General features: G+C 37.4%; 1 protein-coding gene across 1 annotated transcript in view; it reads left to right on the plus strand.

Annotated features, from left to right (window-relative positions):
• Nucleotides 1–19,552, plus strand: part of LOC125671443 (rhodopsin-like) — a 44,244-nt gene extending 24,692 nt beyond the window's left edge. Inside the window, exons 2-3 of the mRNA XM_048907193.2 lie at nt 14,931–15,064; nt 18,660–19,552. Coding sequence (XP_048763150.1) covers nt 14,931–15,064; nt 18,660–19,456 — 931 coding nt within the window. The 3' untranslated portion in view covers nt 19,457–19,552. The remainder of the gene's footprint in view (nt 1–14,930; nt 15,065–18,659) is intronic.
• The last annotated feature ends 1,789 nt before the right edge of the window (nt 19,553–21,341 follow it).

Consider the following 21,341-nt stretch of genomic DNA (forward strand, 5'->3'; position numbering starts at 1 on the left):
CTTATAAATAACAAATGCATTACAGTGTTTTATGCCGCTCACGGATGCAGTTAGTGTCATAAGAAGGGATGTAGACTCTTTTTTCAAGTTTTCGAAGGAAGGTGTGAGGAAAAAGACGTGGGTAATTTTTTGTGTCCGCGCTTTTTTTGCGGATTATATCTGATCCGTTTATAAAATTACCAACACCTAGGTCGCATACAATATCGAAAGTAGGTACATTGTATGCATATCGCAAGATTTGAATTTCGTGGCTTTCAAACTAGAAAACTACTGAAAATATTCCATTTAAAACACATTTAGAGTCATTTTAGGAATGCAAAGAATTAATCTTGCTAAAGAAAATTACAAAGTTTAGTAACATGCGATATGTCGTTTAAAATGGAACTGTTGGGGTGATAGTAGATTTTCTCCAGAATTCAAACCCTTATGGACAAAAAAGAATGATCCGTGGAATTGAAATGTCGATAGAGAAGTAGATTAACTCCATTATTAATATCTGAAATCGATATATAGATTAACTCCATTATTAATATCTGAAATCGATATATAGATTAACTCCATTATTAATATCTGAAATCGATATATAGATTAACTCCATTATTAATATCTGAAATCGATATATAGATTAACTCCATTATTAATATTTGAAATCGATATATAGATTAACTCCATTATTAATATCTGAAATCGATATATAGATTAACTCCATTATTAATATCTGAAATCGATATATAGATTAACTCCATTATTAATATCTGAAATCGATATATAGATTAACTCCATTATTAATATCTGAAATCGATATATAGATTAACTCCATTATTAATATCTGAAATCAATATATAGATTAACTCCATTATTAATATCTGAAATCAATATATAGATTAACTCCATTATTAATATCTGAATTCCTGTACCCTGTCGTTTACTATGGATGACCTAGGTATCTGATCCCACCTCTAGTATACCCAGGGGTCCATGTTTGCCCAATTCTCTATTTTGTATTGCTTATAGGAATTATGAGATTGATCACTGTTCGTTGTCTTCACCTTTCATAAATAACTGGCCTGTTTCTCATGAACCAAACCATTACGCTCTTATGAAGAATGGGTGGATGAGAAAAACACTGATCACCAATCGAGCATGGAGAAACCATGTCCTTCTACACGTTTGGATGTCTATAGAATATGTGGCGTGTACTTCCGCTAGGATATTAACCAATAAGGTTAACATACTTGTATGTCTGAATTAAATAGTTACTGGCCACTATAGCCTACTCAGCCCTTTGTTTCTTTAAATCATGGTATTGATTTCGTGTATATACCATTTGAATCAATCTAATTGCAGGGGTGGCATGGTTGTTCCATTATTTTGAGACTACTTTGGCTTTTATAACCCCCTTCACCATTACAGTTTCAAAATAGTTTGGTGAGAAAATAGCGTTTGTTTGTTTTTGTTCATTTCACATCCCGGCTGAAGAATTTGTTTTATTCATATAGACACGTCACCAGCTCCGGGGGTGAAGAACCACGTGATAAGGGCCGTTACAGTGAGGGTTCTTTAAGGTGCTAACGTCTGTCACGACACGGGACCACCGATTTTAATCGTTAGTGCGCGACTCTCACTTCTAAATGCCGGGCGTCGAGGATAGCATCTAATGTTTGACGCGAAGCGACCGAACTAACCACTAGGACACTAAAACTGGACTGTTGAACTTCAAGTCGAGCCGGTTTGAATTTTGAAATCTCAAAAAGTTCTCTAAAACATACAGAAACAGAAATAAATTTTTAGTAAAGAATTCATTTTACTCTACCAACATACGTGCATGTCTGATTATTTGTAGCGACGTAGTTTAAAACTGAGGCGAGGGCGTACGTCATTTGGAATTAGTATTCCAAATCCCCCCCCCCCCCCCCCTTGCGTCCTTGGTCACTGTCATGTATTACTTAAGAGCAGTGCTCACCAAGATCAAAACAAAATGAAAAGTGTAATATTGATTTGATTATTTAACACCACACTGGAATTTATTTCCACTCATATTTATACGTCAGCATTGCCGTTGAAGGGCTGCAAAATTTAGGTGCATTGATTGTATATTTGTTTAATTTGTTTAACGTCCCTCTCGAGAATTTTTCACTCATGGAGACGTCACCACTGTTGGTGAAGGGCTGCAAAATTTAAGCCTATACTAGGCGCTTACAGCCTTTGAGAAGGGAGGGATCTTTATCGTGCCACACCTGCTGTGACACGCGGCCTCATTTTTTACGGTCTCATCCGTAGGTACGACGATCTCAACGCAAATGGTAAAGATCGATCTCATGAAAAGGTGTAGACAATTCCTATTTACAGTGACAATCGATTGACTCCGTCAATATATATGGAGTATTTAGTAAACATAATATCAAAAATATCGAAGAAAAAAAATCTTGTAATGTTCTGTTAATTAGGAGTACATTATCGTATCATTATTCAACATTCAACGTTGGTGCATAATTTGGTCAGAAGCAAAATAGTGTCAGATATTGATGATTGAAATTACAGAAAATGTCAGCATTGACGCGAGTGTTAGTTTTTGTAAACTTTGCAACATATTTCAGATAATTTTAACAATCTATTTTGCCAGCTGCCTTTGAGAACCTTGTACATAATTTGTAAAATGCCCAAGTATTTTAAAGATGTATCATGTTTTTAAAGTTTATAAATATATAGGGCCACATTCGAGAAGTGGTGTAAATCAAATTTGGATTATAAAAAAATCAAAACAACTTTTAGTCAATTTGAAATAAAAAAAAATTCCCAAATCAACAACATCTTAACACACGACTTTCTGCACTCTATACGACCATTCCTTATGATAAGTTAAAGACTAGATTTTTTTGACGTAGGCAACTGCTTCTTCATTCATATTTTATGCTCAGTCATCCAAAAACATTACTTTGTTAAAGCTGTATGATCCGATGTTCATGTATTATTTTTGTTCATAATTACTTTAAAGCAGATTAATTAGTTTTCAAAGTTATTAACTTTCCCTTAATTACATGCTTGAAAACTTTTGCATGTAAATGAAAACCGTGAGAAGATTATTTAAAAGTAAATAGTAGCGGGTACGCATAAATTATACATTGTTTGTAAGACGTCTATAAATAGCCCCACGCCGGTCAGGGGGATCCCAACATGAGGTATATAAACAAAACGCAACCGTCTTACCAGACTTTAAGTAAGGCTGAAAGAGCGTAAAAATACGAATTATTAAGAAGTATTTGATATTTTTATTTCTCTTAAACTTATGCCACGGTGCTGTTGTAACAAAATACACAGCTTTACACAGATAGGATCACCGATGATCTGAAAGTCTGAACTGAGCACGTGACTGTAACTTGAAATGGCTGAGTGACGGTTGTTTGTAAACACCGATGTAAAAATCAAATAATTCTGGTTAAAACAGGTGAAATAATGCATGGCATGTGCAGCGTCATAAATGCGTACGTGCGATAATTTAACAGCGTTGTTACAAGAGTTAAAAAAAAGAATTGAAGAAATTCGGACCATACAACTTGAACATCACTCTGATTCTGCGCACAAGTAGTCCCGTGGGGATCCGTATCCTCAGTACCCCTTGCTTGTCGTAAGACGCCACTAAATGGGGCGGTCCTTCGGATGAGACCACAAAAACCGAGGCCCAGTGTCACAGCATGCAAGTGTGGCACGATAAAGATCCCTCCCTACTAAAAAGCCGTAAGCACCGAGTATAGGCCTAATTTTGCAGCCCTTCATCGACAATGGTGACGTCTCCACATGAGTGAAAGATTCTCGAGAGGGACGTCAACCAATCTACACACAAGTACTTTAATTGATTGATTGATTGTATATTATTTAACGTCTCTCTCGAGAATTTTTTACTCATATGGAGACGTCACGATCGCCGGTGACGGGCTGCAAAATTTAAGCCTATGCTCGGCTCTCACGGCCTTAGACATTCTTTACGAATACAAACTAATGCTGTCGGGCATCTTTTATAACAATTGCGGACATTACCATGGGGATCCGGGTTAGAATAGGTCCACAGAATCCTTTACTTGTCGTGAGAGGCGACTAAATGGGGCAGTTTTACGGACGAGTCCGTAAAAACCAAGGTCCCGTGTCACAGAAGGTTTTTGAGAGGGACGTTAAACATTTTACAATCAATCTTTGCACACTCATTTTGACCACAGATTACTCCGTTTACCCGCTCGAAATATAGTGCTCACGGCAGGTGTGACTGGTCAATAGGGAATGCTTTCTCCTAGGCATATGATCGCACATTTGGTATGTCCAGAGATCCGTGTTTGCCCTACGCTAAATTTCGTAGTTTTTGTAGCAGCTATGAGATTGATGAATGTTCGTTATTTTCAACTTTTCATGAAATAATACACGTCTATAATTGACCTTGCTAATGTGAATGCGTCCTTGCGGATTTGGCACAATAAGATGTTACAGTTATTGTCACAATCGTTAATCAATAATCTAAAAGTATTTGTAGAATATTCGTCAAGTCTCGTCGTTTTCCTTGGAAGCTGACATGATTATGATATATTCACCAACTAAATGAAACTGATTAATGTAAACCCACCTCCACAGTGCTTTAAATTACTTTCGAACAGCAAGCAAAGAAAGGCTTCATTTGCTTAGATTGGACATTACTATGTTGCGAAGGAGATAGAAATAATCAATGGATCACCCATGCAATTGAGGTTGTATTAACATTGATGGATAAAAGAGCAACTCTCAATTATTTTGGTTTTAAAACATTTCAAGGTACGTCAAAATGTAGTCCTGATCAATGCACTTTCACAATTGTAAGTGTTAAATCAAGAAGTTGTTCAACACACTTTTAACAAAGTGGGGAAATTGTTTTAATGGCCTACTATCAAATTTTATCTCATCTTTGGTTGTTATTCTGTGATTTTCACTTGCAGTTATGGGCAATTACAACACACGACCTAGTTAGCTGCCATAGTCAGAGTGTAGTACCTTCATATCTCGCTAAATAATCCTGTGACTTAAATTGTACAATGATTTAAAGTTTAATGTCGATTACTGCTGATTCCGTTTTACTCTAATGTTAATTTGGTCCGTTTTACGCTGAATTGATTGTAGGAAACGACACGCCCCTCATACGTAACGAAATATGTCGAAATAAGAAATTGAATAAAGTTTTCCCGAACAGAAAACCAAGTGCTCAAATGCAACATAGCAGTATATCACTCAATTACAACAAAGCAGCACAAAGCTCAATACGGAACTTTCGGGATATGCCGGAACGACCGATTATATTTGACGTTTATACACCACGGTCACGTGATAATAACCAATTGTAGGGCAAAGTTGACATCGATACATATGGTGTTTTGCTAACAGACGGTCCATAAAGAGCTATGTGCAGTCCCACGATGACGATCCAAGTCATTATTGGTGCTTAGGACCTGGGTGTAAATTAGATGGAATGGAAAGGGCGCATTTAGACGCGTACCATTGGATGCAAGGCGTAAAGTTTTACCGATATCCTTAAGATATTCCCCAGATTTATTTCCCGCGCCGACTCGCATAATTTAATCAATTGTATTCTCCTATAAAATGGTTGTAGTGATTCCTTTCTTTCAAAGATAGCATTAAAAATGCAGTAACTTGATAGCAATTGAAGAATTCCACGTTGGTTTACTTAGTTGTTATTGTAATCCGGAAGCGACATGCCCTACAATTACGTTCAACGCGCGATAAAAGTCAAAGTGGATCCGTATCTCGAAAGTCCCGTATTACAATGTACATGCAAGGTGAAGATAACGAACAGTAATCAATCTCATAACTCCTACAAGCAATACAAAATAGATAAATCTTTGATATCTCGAAGGATAGTCCGAGGGACACCAACCGATCTGTAGGAGCTTGTGTCCCTTATAGACTCCACAGAGTGACACCTTTTTATACTGGGCGACGTGTCAACCAGTATTGTTTCGTTATTGTGTATATTCATGAAGGAACATATATCGAGCGACAAGTATCCTCGGAGACAGACTGTCCACCAGCAGAGATACAAACTCGATAGTTAAATGCAAGGTGAAGATAACGAACAGTGATCAATCTCATAACTCCTACAAGCAATACAAAATAGATAAATCTTTGATATCTCGAAGGATAATCCGAGGGACACCAACCGATCTGTAGGAGCCTGTGTCCCTTATAGACTCCACAGAGTGACACCTTTTTATACTGGGCGACGTGTCATGTAACAACAAAACGTCAACAGTCTTTAACAACAAACTGCTCATTTACATTTTAGCATCTTTACACCCAATGACAGCACAGCAGTACTACGCTTAATTACAATATATCAGTACAAAGCTCAATTCTATGATCCTGAAATTCAATTCATTGGATCCTGAATTTTATAATTCCACTATAATCAAATACTATCATATGCGCAGTGGGGTTAAGGTGTCCCGAGTAAAGTTAATTTAAAAGCCAACATCCCAAAATGTACAGTGTACATAAGCAGACTTAGGGCTGAATCGATTCACCGAAATATCGATACTGTTCAATATAAACACCCGATTTAATGTACGATTCATTGCCTCGATTTTCGGTTCGATACGTTTATTACAGTCTGGTTCAGTAAAACACATCAAGCTAGGCTTGTACTTATTTTTTACCTGCATCAGGAACAAAATTATGGTGTCCGGATAGGGCCATTTGCAAAAGCGTGACTGCGCGTTAGTCCCAACACGCCATCACGCCAACAAGCAACGCACCTTCGCGCTCTCACGCCAACAAGCAACGCGCCTTCGCGCTCTCACGCCAACAAGCAACGCACCTTCGCGCTCTCACGCCAACAAGCAACGCGCCTTCGCGCTCTCATGACAACAAGCAACGCACCTTCGCGCAGACAAGCAACGCGCCTTCGCGCTCTCACGACAACAAGCAACGCACCTTCGCGCTCTCATGCCAACAAGCAACGCGCCTTTGCGCTCTCACGCCAACAAGTAACACACCTTCGCGCTCTCACGCCAACAAGCAACGCGCCTTCGCGCTCTCACGCCAACAAGCAACGCGCCTTCGCGCAGACAAGCAACGCTGCGCGAAGGCGTAATGCTTGTCGTGAGAGCGCGAAGGCGTGTTGCTTGTCTGCGCGAAGGCGCGTTGCTTGTTGGCGTGAGAGCGCGAAGGCGCGTTGCTTGTCTGCGCGAAGGCGCGTTGCTTGTTGGCGTGAGAGCGCGAAGGCGCGTTGCTTGTTGGCGTGAGAGCGCGAAGGCGCGTTGCTTGTTGGCGTGAGAGCGCGAAGGCACGTTGCTTGTTGGCGTGAGAGTGCGAAGGCGCGTTGCTTGTTGGCGTGAGAGTGCGAAGGCGCGTTGCTTGTTGGCGTGAGAGTGCGAAGGCGCGTTGCTTGTCTGCGTGAAGGCGCGTTGCTTGTTAGCGTGAGAGCGCGAAGGCGCGTTGCTTGTTGGCGTGATGGCGTGTTGTGACTGACGCGCAGTCACGCTTTTGCAAATGGCCCTATCCGGACACCATACAAAATAGCGTCACATATATATAACGTTCAGACTGTAGTTTGCCTTGAGTCTTTCGAGAACAATAATGAACTTTATCAGTTTAAACTACAGAACCAACAGGCATCTTACCATTCAGCGGTTTGGAAACATTTTGCTTTTAAAATTATGATTGTGAATCTTGGTAATCAAATTTTTCTTCAATGTTATTATTGGTGTCTTCTGTAAATTTTATCGTATTGGAAGTATTGAATCGTGGCAGAAGAATTGCAATATTTATCGTATCTTGAAGGGGGCATATCGTTTCAGCCCTATAAATAAAGCGCACACATGACGTCACAATATAAAATCATGTCACGACGTAAAGGTCTATATATATATTGGTGGAGTTCGATTGCAAACTATAATCACAAAAGTAAAACTATAGTTCACTTGAACGTGCTTTAGTTTGCCGGAAGTGAATGAATGTAGTCAAATATTACTAACTATTCTATCACGTACTAGCGGTCTAGTTCAAAGATGAAAAGTAGTTTGAGCACGTTAGCAGATTAAATTTTGAGGAACCTATGACAGAAATCACAAAGAGGTGCATGTTTTCAGTTATTTTAGTCGATTTTATTCATTTTGCGAACAATCACACACAGGAAGATTTAATCAATGACTAAGATTTTTGTACAGACATATCATTTGTCAGTAATTACACTTAATTTCTACAAGAAATCCTTAACTGACTCTTAATTACAGCCAGAAAGAGTAAATTCTCTATCTATCTATACTTATAAATTAAAAATTTTTGCAAATAAACACCGAAACGCTTGCTTCAGAGTTACTGCTTGTACCTTTAATATTATCCCATATGTGAGGTGAAGTCCGTAAGCTACAATAGAATTTTGTTTGATTAGTAAATGTTGTAAAATCATTAAAAACCTACTATCGTTTTCCATAAATTACCCTGAAGTAGCAAAAATGAGAGTACATTGGCGGACACGCTTTGGCGGATCTCCGCCAGTTTTTTAAAAATTTTAATAACAACTTAGATAATACGGTATGAAGTAAACCTGTTGTTTATCGATGCTTGATTTTGATCTTGCAGAAGAAATAAGTTTCGATAATTTTTGAATAAATGAAATATGCCTGTTCGTTTCTTCAATCCGTAATTTTAGTCTTGAAGCAGTCTTATGGAAATTTCCAGAACGAAGCCCCAAAGACATTATATCATTATAGACGCTTAGGTCTACAACCAATCGCACATTATCGGACCTTTCCGGCAAGCCGAGAAGTTGCGATTGGTTTACAACATGATCAGCATAGAATTGTGTAGGTGTTCAGTGTTAGTTATACTTATGATAGTTTTGACTGGGTCGATATTTATCATTTTTATGGAGATTTATAATCATATTACTTCAACGAAGGACAACCCCTCCCGAGAGTAACGATCTGACACATCGATAAACCTTTAAATACGATATTCATCTGATATTTTCGATGTTCTTAAAGGGAAAGGAAACCCAAAAATTTACGGGAGAAATGATAGGATTGATTATATGATAAAAATTTGTCTTACTATACTGTTGATATACGGCCTAAATAAGCTTCAGTACTAATTTGAAAACGTTAAAATTGAAATTCCCACTATATATAGAGGCTGCCATGATGTAGAACTCTTGACGTCACACCGTCTGTTGCGGTTTTGATGATATTCTTAGATCATCGAAGATATGCATGTGGTAGATTTTACAAATAAATAGGTTGATGCGTTCCTGTCAAGCAGATAATTTAACTAATGCGAACGGGAGATGTAAAAAAGTCTTTTTTTTAAATTCCTGACCTAACCAAGTCATCTGAAAAGAAAAGACTACGTAAACTGTGGATCCATCATTTGTGTAATGACAAGTTGAGGTTCGAGACATTTATATGAAGAAACGTGTACCGTCTGCTTGGTCTACGACTCGATTGAACGTCTTCTTTTCTTCATTATATCTTGAAAAAGAACGGGCTCAAATTTATACGGCTCCAAACTTAACTGTCCGTGACTTGTCATGTTTACAGTGCTGCTGATGAAATAAACCGGAACAGACGGTGTGACGTCATAAATTAGACTTCAATGGCCGCTCTCTTAGCGGCGGGTAATTTAAAATATATGAAGGATTAATAATGATTTAATCGTTAAGCAAGGGGTTTATTGTTAAAGACTATCATTTACGATATCAGTAAGTAATACTTTATTCATAAAATCAACAATGTGGCTAGGGTTGCCTTTCCCTTTAATATTTCCCTTGATTAAATAAGTCACTGTCACGACTTTTTGTAATAATGTATCAATAGTTACCGATATTTACAAACACATGGATAAATACAAAAACGTTTTTATTTTGGCTGTTGAAAGTTAGTAACAAGTCGAAAACTGCCCAATGAAAGGCGAAGATAACGAACGGTGATCAATCTCACAACTCCTATAAGCAATACATGTACAAAACAGAAAGTTGGACAAACACGGACCTCTGGATATACCAGAGGTGGGATCAGGTGCCTAGGAGGAGTAAGCATCCCCTGTCGACCGATCACACCCGCCGTAAGCCCTATATTTTGGTCAGGTAAACGGAGTTATCCGTAGTCAAAATCCGTGTCAGATATCGAATGGTTCGGGACTGTTTTGAGGATGTTTTTGATCTTTATAACTTTAAAGTTAAAACATTTTACCGAAATTAGGTTGTACACTACCTGACAATGTCCCTGGAATCAGGCCACTGTTTATGATATAACAGTTTTTCTGTTTGTCATTCATATGGTGCATTATGTTGTAATTGATTATTGCGTTTGACTAGAAGCTAGACACGATGTGTATACATTGTCGCACTGATCAAAAATCACCATTATAAACACACCGCAATACTGAGTTTCAAATTTTGAAATTAAGAACGACCGTTCATTTTGCCTTTGGTCAACTATTCGGCATGACGGATTACAATTGCATTCGTAAAATCATTATCCAATTTTCAATATGGAAAGAGACCATTCATATTACATAAGGAGCATTTAATTTGGAGCTTTAAGTAACTTCCTAACTATCAAGTTTTATTTACTGTATATGACATAAATGAATATAATATAACTAATGCACGCAAGTATTCAAAAATGTTCTTAGATTCATTTGAATTAAAGATATCGTTCATTCAATTCATCATCTTCACAAATCAAGAGTTATTGATTCGTTACCTCGCACTAACCCTTGACATCAGTCGCTATTTAAAAGTTGGGCTCGAGAAGAAGGATGACGCAATACGCTAAAATTAATCAGCCAATGGGATTTCTTGTTTCAGATGAAAGTTTGGTAAGGGAATAAACAGAAAGTAAAAAATAGTGTCCGTTGACGAAAAGATATATGAAAAACATCAAATCGATCATTTGACTGAAAACTAAAAGCTTTCGATATCATGTATCAGAGAAGGAAAAGATGTTTTTATTGGGACTAAAACCGGCAGTGGTAAATCGCTATCTTACGAAGTTGTTCCCATTATTTTGGACAATTTGTTTAAACATAGTCGACAAACGTACTTCGACAATCCATCATTTTCATTCGGCTCATACCCCAAAACCTCGTCTAATTGTTTCTTCAAGCAAAACGAACTCCCGAAAATCAATCGACGGTATCTGTCTTGTACTAATTGGCCACAAATTCTACACCATAATGCCGTCGCCATGCGTGTTTACTGTTTAGTTTTGTTTTCGACCGATTATAAAAGCCGTTGTCTGATTGGTTTGCAGCTTCAGGCTGCAAACCAATCATATGCTTCTTCTCGAGTCCAACTTTTAAATAGCGACTGATGTCAAGGGTTAGTGCGAGGTAACGAATCAATAACCCTTGACTTGTGAAGATGTCAATTCATGTGCGCAACAATTTTAACATGCATTATAAAAAAGTCCTTCCTGTATGCAATATTATTTGATTGTGATTTCCCGTCTCATCTATTCCCTTATAAGGACGCAATCACTTGAGGACCGCAACGTGTTGTGTGCTCTCAATCGGATTACGCGCTCGTATTTTTCTGTAACCGGTAAGAATCGGCGCAAGAATTGCATCAAATCGATGCATTTCTTCGCCGGCAGCGCGGATGAAGTTAAAAGGCTAGAACCAAATCCCTGTATAAAGTGTTCTTTAGATTTTCACCACAGATTCAGTTTTGGTATCATTAATGTCTTATTCACTCATATACATAAACATATAAGTGGAAATTGATAGTGGTAGAATACCTTAGATATGTATAATATCTTTTTAAAATGCATCTAAAAGTTCTAGTTTCGTTTAACCAGACACTCGGCTGTCTCCGCAAATCTCCGACGGAGATTTACGGAGACAGCCGAGCGTCTGGTTGCACGAGACTACTAAAAGCTCGCGTTTCATATTGTAACGTACGACTGTGATGTCATAGTTACATTTGTGTATACATGGCAACCGAATCTGATGGCATCGATCCACATACGAGGTCCATTTGCGGTTACGAAAGTAGCCGAGCAGTTACGATTGGTGTGATCCCTGTATTCAGGGGGAAATAACTCGCGCTGCACAGTGAAAAATGTATTCCATTTGAATATATAATACATATTTTTAATTCAGCGTCATTACACTTAACGCATGGTGTTGGGCTTACATCTTCTTTTAAGCCAAAATTGAAAAAAAAAATCGGTTTATGTTGAATGGAAAATTTCTGTATATTTTTTTTGAAACTTCATATCATCCATCCATACCTCCGTCTCATTTAGTCTTCTTAACGTGCCTACTTTGATTTAAGCAGTATATAAGTCAACTTTTAAAAAATGTTACTGCCTGTGTATCTAGTCTCCTTAAAGTGTTACCGTCAACTTTGAAGAACGGAAAAATAAACAATACTCCTGGCAGTGTAAGGAGCCATTATCTTAAACACTAATCACCCGTGGATCATAACTCGTTTAATTAATGGGCTCTGCTAGGATACCAAATTGATCAGATGCAGATTCCATTCTAGTACCGAAAATTGAATACATGTATGTTGCTAAAATTGAAGATACAATTCATCAGAATTTTAAACTAAATAGCAATTTAGTTTTATCTCAATGAATTAAAAGATTAATAATTGATTGAAATATAAAATTTCATCATTGTTCTGACTATTAAAACCGTTCACTCAAATATCGTGATTTTCTACTAGAGTTCCGTATCTGCCTCATGTTTCACTGATGAAGCAGGCAGAAATCGTGATACTCCGGAAGGGAAGGACATCTTGCTCCTATCGCTGACTGCACTAGATAAGTTATTGATTAATGAAACGGGCACCTGTGGTGCAAATTTGACATTTTTTAAAATGCTGACTTAATTGTCTTGAAGAGCTTCTCCTGTAGAAATTGGGTACTGCCGATAGTATAGGTGGCGCATGAAATGTCAGTTCCCTCTAACCTATTGGCTATTGGGAATTCCTTGATTGTCGGATGAAATAGCATCAGTCATTAAAAGATCGTAGATTCTAGAAATTTAATGCGAATTTCTATTGATTATATATTTGTATACATCTCTACACGTATATCTTCTCAGCACTAGTATACAGCTTCTTGTCATTGCCCGAATCGGCGCGTCCACAGGGTCCTGATTGTGTCGTTTGTTGCAAAATCAATTGTGATATATCTTATAAAGTTTAATCTAAGTGCAAAAAGATGAAGTATAATTACCTCATCAGTAGGATCACTGTTCTCTTAAATTATTTCTTATTCATCACTAATAAATTGTACTGAAAAGTTGTCACCCTTAGCAAAGGAAGCAGGATGGTTCTCTCTCTCTCTCTCTCTCTCTCTCTCTCTCTCTCTCTCTCTCTCTCTCTCTCTCTCTATTTTTTCAATCATATATATATAATAACTCAACCGGTTTAATTTTCAGTATATATATATATATATATATATATATATATATATATATGGTGATCTATATTTTTTTCAGTTTGCGAATTGAAGTTTTCATCTGTGAAATCGATAAGCCGATGACTTCTGCAGATCATGAATATTGAACCTTTTTGCCACTTTTGAAAACTACGTCAACAATTAAATTCGATAGAACAATGACAGAAAACCTATTGTATTACAGAGGTACATACGTATTTCTCTAATGGTTTTAAGGTAGTGGAGTGGGACTCGGGCAGACGGATAACAACCCCTTCAGTAACGTAATACAATAATAAAATAAATCATTTTCATGCCCTTTACCACTAATTCTAAAACTTAAGAAAATTATAAAATGTTCCCACGGATTACCATCTTGTTTATGATAACTGAAACTGAGCAACAGCGTGTCGCATTGATTGCCGATATGTCTCTTTGGACTGGAAATGGAATATTTCATACTTTCCGCGACAACGACGGAACAGATCTCAGATAAATTCTACATGACGAGAAGCAGGACATCAACTGTACATAAGTAATCATTTATTAATAATGTACGGTGGTACATGCAAGTACCTTCAATTAAGATTGCCCTGATTATATTTGGTTAAAAAAAAAAAACTATCGGTTCGCGAAAGTTGATGTGTGTGTGTGTGTTGTTGTTGTGGTGGTGGTGATCCGCCATTCTCTGGCGTACATGTATATCTGTTGTATACCTGGCCTTTTCCATGTCAATTTCACCCTCATTTAAATACAAAGCATCCTCAGGTAAATAGAATTCAGTTTTAGTATACCCTACGCAACGAAGTTGCAGAGGGGATAATGTTTTTGACCCGTTTGTCCGTTATTCCCTTTCTTATTAGCTTCTTGTCCCTTCCTCTGAGATCGCTCAACAGAACTTGGTGAAACTTTGTAGTTAATAAGGACACACTGTGTAGATTTGCATATTTCCAGGAAATTCTGATTCAATCATTTTTCTGGGAGTTACGCCCATTTTGAACTTAGAATTTCGAGCCCGTCTGTCTTGTTCTTGCAGTAATATACGTGAGGCACTGTTAAGCAATGTTGGAGCGTGGGGTATGTGAGCTTGCTCATCTTTTCTCTCATTGTAGTGAAGGAAGGTGTCCCTTCAAAGAGGGAGACGATTTTGAAAGAAGATTGGTCAAAAATTTATTACGAACCACAATAAAACCTAACAATGCAATATATTGGAAGTCCAAGTTAACTTTAGATCTGTGTAGAATTGAATGGCCTGTGTACAATTGAATTGTCTGTACAAATAATTCGCATGTATACAATTGAATCGTCTGTGTAGAATTGCCTTGTGCTGTATGATAAGCTATCATGCAAGTTAATTATATGCAAAAAAGCTATTTTATTTTCATCAGTACGGAATTAATTGAAACAGTCACTTTCAAATCATTGTTTACGTGAGAGCGTAAACCAATTCAATCAACGGACACGGTTATGTCATTTGAAATTATCAATAATCTGTTTTTATTGCAGTTTTCGCAGTCTTCGAACTTCTTCCAATGTGTTCATCATTAATCTTTCCGTGGCAAACTTAGTGATGTCCCTGGTGGATTTTCCGCTCCTTGTCGTCGCCAGTTTCCTCCAAGAATGGCCGTACGGAAAAACAGGTAAGAGCACAAAGGTTAAAACATTCTAATCCACCAAAAGCCAACATCCTAGCTTAATGGGGGTATGCAATGTTTTCTTTTCGGTAGAGACTTTTAAGCGGAGGAAAATAATTTCTTTAGGGATGAATTTAATAGCTCTGCATGGTATTGGGTAATTACGTAGCTTGCTGTAGGTTACAGGTTTAAAATTGAGGAGCGTAATCTGCACGGAGTTATTCTTAACTCGATAACATACTTTGCTACTAAATTCATTACTTGTAATTTTATTTATCACTTTAATTACGCTTTTAATTATCTTTTTGGGATGAATTTAAATAGAACGTCAAGCGTTCATGGCATCAATGATTTAAGTATCAAGCACGTTGCAGAGCCAATCAATTTGCGTGTTACAAACAAAAGTTAATTTACATGTCTCCGTTGGTAATTTAAATTAATACTTTTCCAAATCATTGATGGAATAAGTCACCAGCTAAGAAAATATACTTGTCAGATGCGTTTCAGGCTTGAATTTAAAATAATATCGAAATGAATTATATTACTTACCATAATATACGTTTTATGTTCCCTGGCGGGGGGATGAATTTAACATGTTATTGGGTCATAAAATAAAAGACAACTTAAGCTTATAGAAAGTGATACAGATTAAGATTATAAAATGTGATGCAGATTAAGTTAATAGAATGTGATGCAGATTAAGTTTATAGAATGTGATGCAGATGTTACCCGATATGCAATGCAAACAAAATTACCCGATATACAGTACAAACAAAATCACCCGATATACAGTACAAACAAAATTACCCGATGTACGGTACAAACAAAATTACCCGCTGTGCAGTACAAACAAAATTACCCGCTGTATGGAACAAACAAAATTACCCGCTGTACAGTACAAACAAATTAACCAATATACGGTACAAACAAAATTACCCGCTATACGGTACAAACAAAATTACCCGCTATATGGTACAAACAAAATTACCCGCTATACGGTACAAACAATTGTTCTCATTAAATCAGACGATCAATGAATGTGTTTTATTTTGAAATTACAAAAATATAACAGCAGTTAAAAGTACGTCAATGGACCATTTTCTTCATTCAAGAAAATGTTAACATAGATAAAATAAATAATATAATTCGCGAACACCCTATACCTACGTATATATCAAACAATGTCAATAGATTCTTTGTCAAACACATTCACGTGGCATTGATTGTCCCCATTAAACCCTCACAACACCCTACGCCATATCAGATTCATTTATGACGTCTGGAATGACACCGACATCGGCAACAACCTGACCCTAATTACAAACAGAAGTGACTCTATTTCGTTCCAAAGTTGGGAACCATATGACGCATAAACTCCCACGACAACAATTGTTTGTGACATTTTATTCGACAGATACATCGTAAAGCAGAAACGTTAAGAATACTTGCTTTTGATTTGTTGTTACTTTCCGCCTTTCTTTGTGGTTTCACTGGGTTCTTTTTAATTTTTATTTCTGGGTTTTCTTAAGGTGGGAGAGGAGAGGGTTAATAACGAACGCAAAAACGTTAAATAACATATCCTATAATATTTATAATCAACTAGGTGAAACCCCGCGCAAGCGCTGGAAATCACAATTGAAAGATATTGCATAGAGGAAGAACTTTTTGCATGTTTGAATTGTTGCGCACATGAACGATATCGAATTTAAGAACTTTTTTAAAAATAATTGTGTGCATTAGTTATGTTTATTTATTGATATAATATACAGTAAATAAAATGTGATTAATGTTTTGTAAGTTACATGTACTTGCAGCTCCTAATTTAATGTTCCTTATGTAAAATAAATGACTCTCCGTATTGAAAACTAGATAATGATTTTACGAATGCAATCGCAATCCGGCATGCCGAATAGTTTACCAAAGACAAGATGAACGGTCGCTCATAATTTCAAAATTTGAAACTCATGTTTGCTAATGTGTTTATAATGGTAGTTTTTGTCCAGTGCGACAATTTAAGGCAAAATTATGAATATACGTGGTTTCTTCTCGTCAAACTCAATAATCGAAAACATAATGCACTTTATGTCTCATACTATTTCCTTTTCAAGAGGACAGCTCACCGAAGCTTGTTTTTGCTTTAAAAATCAACACTGTAAAACTATATGAGAATGAAATATATGTCATTTATTTTAGACAACAAATGACGAAGATAAAGGTTCATACAAAGAAGGGGGGAAATCAGCGATCCACGAACACTGTCATAATCTTGCACAATATATCAACCCATCATTTCTGATTTTTCCCATATAGATAATTTCACAAATAAATATGGTACTGACCAGTTCAAACAGGGGGAAATCAGTAGATACATACAATGTAATTACATAGGATTTCAACACATCTGTCCTGATTTTCCCCCATACATGATTATCACAAATAACAAACAATAACTAGTTAAAATACAGACCTTGGAAACTTGTTCCAAAGTGTACAACAAGCAAAAAGATGGCGAACAAAAAGGGATGAATGGGAAAACCCCCAAGAAAAACTGTAGTGTAGTGTACAACCTCCATATGTAATTTCGGTAAAATGTTTTAACTTTAAAATTATAAGGCAAAAACTTCCCAGAACATTCCCGGACCATTCGATATCTGACATATTGGACAGTTTTCAACTTATTACTTACTTTCAAGATCTGTGTCAGCACAAAACATGTTCAACTAAATTAAAAAGTCTTTTGTGTTTATCCATGTGTTTGTACATATCAGTAACTGTTAATGAATTATTACAAAAAGTTGTAACAGTGACTTCTATAATCACGGAAAAAATTAAGAGCTGGGGGCAAACAAGGACCCCTGGACATACCAGAGGTAGGATCAGGTTTATAGAAGGAGTAAGCATCCCACCGGTCACACCCACCATGGGTCCTATATCTCGATCAGGTAAACGGAGTAATCCGCAGTTAAAGTCAGTGTGTAAAGAACGGCCAAACAATTGGTATGCTTTTGACCCAATGACAGGTTGTATTGACAGACTAGATCGTTATAATGACCGTAGAATTTGCGAAATGCTGAGTTTAAACGAGAAGTAAAATTCTCTTAAAGGTAGAACATGAATTCCATGTACAAGTCAATCATGTTTTAATACCATTCATTCGCCTCTCCCACTTTTTTCTGTTATTTGTACATGCAAAGTTCAGTTTATCGAGTGGCTGTGCCAAATCCAACTCCCATTTTACCAAACGCAAACTTTTCTAACAGATATTTGAGGGCCAAATATCACACCAAACGCATCCATTGATCACATGAGACACATGTCCCAATCTTCAGTATTTGGATCCACGCGAATCCAGTATCGTTCTATAGAATAACAACTTCTCAGACACTTCCGACAACCAGGAAAACAACTTCCGATGTTTTTCGAGCTTGCCGGAAACTGTACGGAAAAGTTGCGGTTCAATATACCGTTGTTTTTTCACAAATTAATTGAAAAAGTATTTAAAAGTTATTTGCAGCAAGGACTTAGTGTGGCATCTGAAATATTTTACAATATGATGAATTTATATTCGCTTAAAATATCAATACATGTATTTCTATTGCAGTGTGTCAAGTATATGGAACCCTGACGGGTCTTTGTGGGTTAGTGACCATCAACTCGTTAACTGTGATAGCCGTTGACCGATACTGTTCCATAGTGATGCGAGTCAATTCAGCAGATCCTGCTCCAAAATGGAAGACTTACAAGGCCGCGTTGGTGATATGGACCTATGCCTTAATTTGGGCTATTAGTCCTGCATTGGGTTGGAGTCGGTATCAATTGGAGGGTGTTCGAACGACATGCTCGTTTGATTATCTTACCAGAGATATAACAACGATTAGTTTCATAGTTGCAATCGCAACATGTGAATTTATCCTACCCGTTTTTGTCATTGTTCTTGCTTATTGTAAAATTGTGACAGCTATGATAGTTCGTCGTCGAAATCTTTCGTTGTCGAAGCACGGGGATAATGCGTCTCTTAATTGCCGAATGCAGCGTTATCGAGTACGAGCAGAAATCCGCACAGCGTTGATAATCATGGGCTTAGTTTGCCTCTTTGTTGTGTCCTGGCTGCCGTACACTGTCACTGCAATGATTGGCCTGTTTGGGAACCAGGAATTGATAACTCCATATTTGTCAGCTATTTCTGGTCTCATAGCTAAAACATCGACAGTTTTTAATCCAATAGTGTACGCTATCATACACCCAAAATTTAAATCAAAAATAAAATCTTTGTTATTCAGACGAGATTCACTACAAACAGGACGGCGATCAAGAATGAACAGCCGACTGTCGTCAAACAAGTACTCGTCGTCGTTATCCTGCCCACGACAAGTGGAAATCGTTATAGATAGGCAATAGTATATTCATTTCACATATTTCTCTACAACGAAATATATTTTCAGTGGAATTTGAGTGGTGATTTACAACCGTTTTTAACAACTTTTCACTTTCATCCATTATACTTAATCTTTGTATATGTATTGTGGTGAGACAATAAATTGTACACATTAATTTCAACTTCATTTGAATGATAATATACATTTATTGAATGTAGATATGGAGATCTATTCTCTCAAGAAAATCATATTTCCCCGAGGGAAATAAAATTGTTCTTGTGTGAATAAATCTTCATATCTTCCGAACATTACTGCAAAAATTGTTTATCATACCGAAACAAAGCAAGGCTATCGAAATGCAATTGAAATTGCGAAAAATCCAGGATATCCTCGCTTATAAGTAACTGCGCTCGCCCTAACAGTAGCACCGCCAACATATCAGAATGTTCAAGCAACGAAATGGAGTAATATGATAAACATTTCTTGTTTCCTCTAAATGTTGATGACTATGACAACACATCGTCGGAAACCCACGGTTGATTACGCTTCGTTCCTCTCTCCATCACCCGTGGGTCCATTCATTCCTACTCGCTCGTTCTCATAAATAATCAATGAGGCAATTTGAATGGGCGCTCATCGTATACCTTGAGCGAATTTGTCCAATCAACAAGACGCTTTCAGCCCAATTTCGGTATACAATTCTTGTGATAGCACCGTTAGGTTGATGCTACCTTTAAAAACAAAAGAGTTCTGTTATTATAACCATTACTTTGATTGGACGATATTTTTTTAATATTTATTCATGAGAATGAGCGAGTAGGAATGAATGGACCCACGGGTGATGGAGAGAGGAACGAAGCGTAATCAACCGTGGGTTTCCGACGATGATGACAACGGTGAATATAACGAACAGTGACGACTTTCAAAATACCTAAAGAGAATACAAAATTAAGAGTAGGGTTAACATGTACCCCTGGACATACCAGAGGTGGGATCAGGTGCCTAGGAGGAGTACGCATCCCCTGTCGTACCCAACTTGCGCCTTATATCTTGATCAGGTAAACTGAGTAATCTATAGGAAAAATCAGTGTGTAAAGAACGGCCTAACAATTGGGATAACGAACAGTGATCAGGGGCGGATCCAGGAATTGCGTTTACGGGGGGCGCCACTTTGTGAGGCAGGGGGTATTGAGTTTCCCAGTGGGTCCAGGGCGAATCCCTAGTGGGGGCCCAGGGGGCTAAGCCCCAGGAAGCTCCTGGATTTTATAGGGTTTGAAATATGTCTCTTATTTAGTCATTTGTACTATTTTCTATCATTTTCAATAAGGTGAAATTAATAAAATGACGCAAATGTTTAGGGTTTTGGGGGGAAATTAAGTTCTCCTAATATAGTAATTCAAGAAATCAAACGATTTTGCGATTTATTTCTCTGGGAGTGGAAGAAATTATTGCTTCTTTTATCGTTTAGTGCATTTTTCTGAACAAGACACCACGATTTACTTTAAAAATTGAAAATTTTAGGGGGGGGGCACCGGCTGCGCCCCGCCCCCTTAAATCCGCCACTGGTGATCAATCTCATAACTCCTATAAGCAATACAAAATAGATAGTTGGGCAAACACGGACCCCTGGACACAGGAGGAGTAAGCATCCCCTGTCGACCGATCACACCCGCCGTGAGCCCTATATCCTGATTGGGAAAACGGAGTTATCCGTAGTCAAAAACAGTCTGCCAAGAACGGCCTAACAATCGACAGAATTCATAATAGAGATGAAGTTCTGTCGCCAATTGAAAGACCGAGGTTCTCTGTATTTAGGACCTTTTAGAATACGTGATTTGAGGTCCTCATTTTCAACTACTGTATATCAACATCACCAGTAATGACATGTCCAACTGGACTATAGTTGA

This window comes from Ostrea edulis, chromosome 4 (genome assembly GCF_947568905.1).
Source record: "Ostrea edulis chromosome 4, xbOstEdul1.1, whole genome shotgun sequence".
In the NCBI taxonomy this organism is placed as follows: Eukaryota; Metazoa; Mollusca; class Bivalvia; order Ostreida; family Ostreidae; genus Ostrea; species Ostrea edulis.